This window comes from Pinus tabuliformis, chromosome X (assembly GCF_031772625.1).
Source record: "Pinus tabuliformis cultivar Carrire ecotype Pingquan chromosome X, CPIR1, whole genome shotgun sequence".
Taxonomy (NCBI): domain Eukaryota; kingdom Viridiplantae; phylum Streptophyta; class Pinopsida; order Pinales; family Pinaceae; genus Pinus; species Pinus tabuliformis.
In genome coordinates this window covers 1,718,392,756-1,718,397,315 of record NC_142308.1, presented here as the reverse complement: position 1 = coordinate 1,718,397,315, position 4,560 = coordinate 1,718,392,756, and the positions used below count along the sequence as shown (strand labels likewise).

Here is a 4,560-nt window from a genome sequence, read left to right as displayed (position 1 = left end):
ATGTGTCTCCATCGGAACAATTACAATGACACTACATTTTTAAAGCATTTGATAGCCTCCGCCTCTATCCATTGAGATCTATAAGAATATTCTACCCCACCACCACCCGTCAAAGTCACTGTCGTGATTGAACCGCAGCTCAGCAGAAGATCTGATATTGCTGCTTCACAACCTAGTGCGTCGGTTACCCACGCCGCCTTCCGCCTTTAAGTTTAAATCCTCATCCCTTACCACACACATTATCATTCTTCATCCTCATACTTGTTTGTGGCCTTCATGATGAGGTCCATCAATATGATTCAGCACCTGTTGCTGTTACTCCCTCTCTTCTCCTGCGCCACAGCAGCGGATCCGCGCCTCGTGTTCGCCCATTACATGCTCTACGCGCCAGACCGCGTGGAGACGCTGCAGAAAGAGATCCAGCTCGCCTACAGCAAAGGTATCGACGCCTTCGCCCTCAATACGAATGTCTGGCGCCCAGAGCTTGCCGACAACATGTACCAGGCCGCCCAGGCAGTGGGCTCCGATTTCAAGCTCTTCTTCTCCGCCGACATGCACAGTGACTCCTCTGGGAGCCTCAGCGCCGACGACATTGTGGCGATGATGACCAGATACAAAGACCATCCCAACCAGCTGACATACCAAGGGAAGCAATTCTTCAGCTCTTGGTTGGGCTACCAATACGACTGGCAAAGCGTCTTTAACAAAGCTGGCGGTAAGGCCAACTTTTTCTTCGTGCCCCTTTTCCCCACCAGCCGAGATCTGGGGGACGTAAATGACAAACTCACCCAATCTAACGACATCATCGACGGTCTCATGGCGTGGGACACCTCCGCCTGGCCTTACTACGACTCGGCTCTCCAGACGCCGTCGGGTGCCAAGGACAGCAATTATCTGCAGGCCTGTAACGAGAAGGGTAAGGTGTACATGGCTACCCCCAGCCCTTGGTTCTTCAAGAACATTCAGAGCGATAGCTGTTGCTCGTCGGCGTGCATGAATTCCGACGAAAACAATTGCAATTGCCAAGTGAAGGGCAATTATCAAGGCCCGGGCCTCTGGCTCACCCGATGGCAGCAGATCATAAGCCTCAACCCACCTCTAGTCGAGATCGTCACGTGGAATGACTGGTTGGAGAGCTCCTACGTGGCACCTCCGCTGAGCCAAGGCGATAACGCCAAGAGCGTGGCGAGCTTCACACACCAGGCGTACCTGGATCTGGGCGAGCATTACATCCGATGGTACAAGACGGGCAGCGAGCCCGCCGTGACGGAGGACGCTCTCTACCTGTTCTATTACACCCAATCCAAGAACGCCGTTGCCACCACCGACAGTTGCAAAGTGTTGCACTCCGGTGAACTGAGCGATAAAGTATACGTAACTACAGTACTGAGAAACGCTGCCACGGTAGTGTTGAATTCTGGGAGCGCTTCCCAGACGTTCAATGCTCCAGCGGGGATTAACACATACAGTATGGATTTCAGCGAAGGGCAACAGTCTGCCACCGTAAGCCGCGGAGGATCGGTGGTGAAGTCAGTGAGTGGAGGCTTCCAAATCAGCAACAGCGACATCTCCCGCTTCAATTTTAACGTTTATTCCTCTTCTGCAGGATCATATAATGAAGATTTCTCTCTGTTTACAAATAAAGTTGGTTGCCCTGGCAATGGTTGCAAGGTGAGGCGAATAAGAACCTGCACCAAATAATGATCTAATGTATGCTATTTCCTAAGCATCGCTTAGGAAATAATCCCCAGAATTAGCAATTGTTTTTATGATGGTGCAACGTGTAATTTAAGTTTCAAAACTTCCGTGTTTTAATTCAAATATAATTAGCAATTGTTTTTATGATGATGCAAAGTGTAATTTAATATAAAATTTAATTCTCACAATACGCATGTTGATGCAGGAGCATTCAGGCTAGTCAGCATTGTGTGATAGTATGGTCACATGTTGTGACTACCAACGTGCTAAAAGAAAATAATTAAATTAAATTATTTGTTTAAATATGAGAGAGTGTTTATTTATTGGGAAAAGGTATAGGTGGTTGAGTGATCTTCTTTGTATCGAAATCAGGCCAAATAGCTGGATTTATTTGGCTAGAATAGGGTATGAGGGATTTTAAAAGCTTTATTTAGTGTTAGTTTATAAAAGAGTGAGATTGAAGAGGATTTTTAGGAGAGATTGAGAGATTTCTTGTTCAGAATCAGAATTGATTCATGAAATCATGTATTTGTGTCAATTGTGTTTTCCTTGTATAATCCGAGAGTAAGGATAGAGGTGGTAGGAGTGCATGAAGTCAGTTTTTAGAAGTTGAAGGGCCATCAAATGAAGATCGGCGAGAGGAAGTTTGTAAGTAGTTTGCTTAATTAATGAAGAATTGATTTTGTGTTAATTCCCATTGTGTGATTACGAGACTGTTGTTTCTGAATTGTATGAGATTAAATGAGTCAAATTTTGCAATGTAATGGGAGATTAAATGAGTCAAATTTTGCAATGTAATGGGAAATCGATCTGAATATAGGTGTAACTCTGCTGCTGAAATAATTAAATTGAATACAGTTGATTTATTTTTGAGGACACAATCGATTTGAATTAATATCATGTTTTGTAATGAAAATACCAATTGATAGTTGCCAAGAATCGAATTGGCAAAGTCGAAGATCATAATCTGGAAGTCCAGGAAATCGTGTGGAATCCTGTAGGAAAAACTCTGTTCTGTCATTCAGTGAAATCGATCTCGGATGGATTTTGCTATTGCATAGTGTGATAAATGCATCAGATTGAGCCGTCTCCTTGCAATTTACTGCTTTGATTGACATCATGTGAACCGCTTGCCGTAAAATTGTTACGAGCTCTCGTGAGCCAGTTGGGCGTTCGTGAAACGTTAATCTATGTATACGGTGTGGTCGCCACAGTTTTCATATCCAGAAAAGTAGATGTTATGCTTGTGCTTACCCATCAAACCGCATCCGTAAATACCACTGGAGTGTCAAGGCTATCTGGAGGAAGACTACTGGCTGGATTGTTGGGGATTTTTCTGGTAAAATCCCAAAAACAAACAAACAAATTGCACACAGAGACAATGCTCTGTTTTTCTCCAAGATCTTTAACACAGGGAAGTTTTAAAAATTTCTGAGAACAGAGTATTACACACCCATAAAAAGATTTGTATTCATTAAAATAAAATTCCTAATACAAACTTCATCCTCTTTCACTCAGAGGGATTCACCAAAATATTTCAACAAATTACTCTGTCTCCTTCTGAGATTTTACACTGGTGTATATAAAAACCTCATTTAAGAGGAATTCACCAAAATATTTCAACAAAATTACTCTGTTTCCTTCTGAGATTTTACACTGCTGTGTGTAAAAACCTCATTTACATTTACTGGTGTGAAAATCTTTTACATATACTGCTGTAAAACAATTTTTACATATGCTTGCCAAAATAAAACATTATGTGCTCCTGCACATTACAAACAAAACTTCAGCACACCAAATATTACATGCTCTGTTCTAATCTTTTCTTCGTCTTCGCACTGCTGTGCGATCCATACATACAAAGTTAACCTCTTCAAAAAATCTCCCCTGCTTCTTCTTCTATGCACTGCTGTGCAATATTCGCCTTACTCATTACACTGCATTACTTGCATAAAAAAACACATCATCCTCACGCTGCTGCGTTTCACTGATCTTCCTTTTCGTTCTGCTCTTCATTCACCCCATGTGCAAATGAAACATTAAACATTACAGCTACGATCCCTTTTCATTTCATTCGTTATTTTTCATTCACCCTTGGGCTGCTGTGCATGCCTCAATTGTTCTTCACAGGAAATATGAACATAAGCTGCCCGTTATCACTCTACGCACTGCTGTGCGATGCATACTCTCCTTGCTTCACACAAAAAATGGTCAACGCATATATAAATTTTTTATATCAAATACATATATGTTTCCCCTTTTTTGCATTACGAAATCTATGACATTGCACTGTATGCAAACCCATATCGTATATATGTTTTATATGTTTGATAATAATGCACGTGGTAAAAACTTAAATACTTCTACCAACTTTCTACGACTAGCATTAACCTTCATTAAATATTTTCTGAAATGCTGGTCAAACAAAAGCGTTTACTCCACGTAATGTCATTTTGCAGGCTCGTATGCAGGTTGGATTGATGGACGGCGGAGATCGTTGAGCTGAATCGGACGATTGACGGCGATTTCGGGAGCCCCTTTCATGCTGAGCGTTATGTCCCGACGGAGCAGTGGTTTTGCAGAAGGTATAGAGGACGTGTGTCCAAAACTGATTGCGTCAGGTGAGAGTGTACGGAAACCACCTGCAGACCAAAGGCGGTCCGATAACGTTCAGTGGTTTTCCTGAGTTGTTTTTCCTGCTGCGTGCTGGCTGAGTCGGCAACTGACTGTGCCGCCGTCGCTGTCCCTGTACAGCAGTTGGAATTAATATTCCAACTGTTGGGTATTTTTGATGGGGAAAATACCAAAAACCAAATAAACAAACACACAGAGGCAATGCTCTGTTTTACCTCCACAGGATCT

General features: G+C 42.7%; 1 protein-coding gene across 2 annotated transcripts; it reads left to right on the top strand.

Moving 5' to 3' along the window:
- Positions 1 to 203: 203 nt before the first annotated feature.
- Positions 204 to 4,214, top strand: LOC149146631 (glucan endo-1,3-alpha-glucosidase agn1-like). 2 transcript variants are annotated; one of them, XM_089449136.1, is made up of 2 exons: positions 204 to 1,671; positions 4,158 to 4,214. In XM_089449136.1, the coding sequence occupies exons 1-2, from the start codon at positions 277 to 279 to the stop codon at positions 4,197 to 4,199; spliced, it is 1,437 nt and encodes a 478-aa protein (XP_089305262.1). In that variant the 5' UTR covers positions 204 to 276; the 3' UTR covers positions 4,200 to 4,214. The 2 variants fall into 2 exon arrangements, with proteins under 2 accessions (XP_089305262.1, XP_089305263.1); XM_089449137.1 differs by lacking the exon at positions 4,158 to 4,214 and adding an exon at positions 1,904 to 2,332 and having other exon boundaries at positions 205 to 1,671.
- Positions 4,215 to 4,560: the final 346 nt, after the last annotated feature.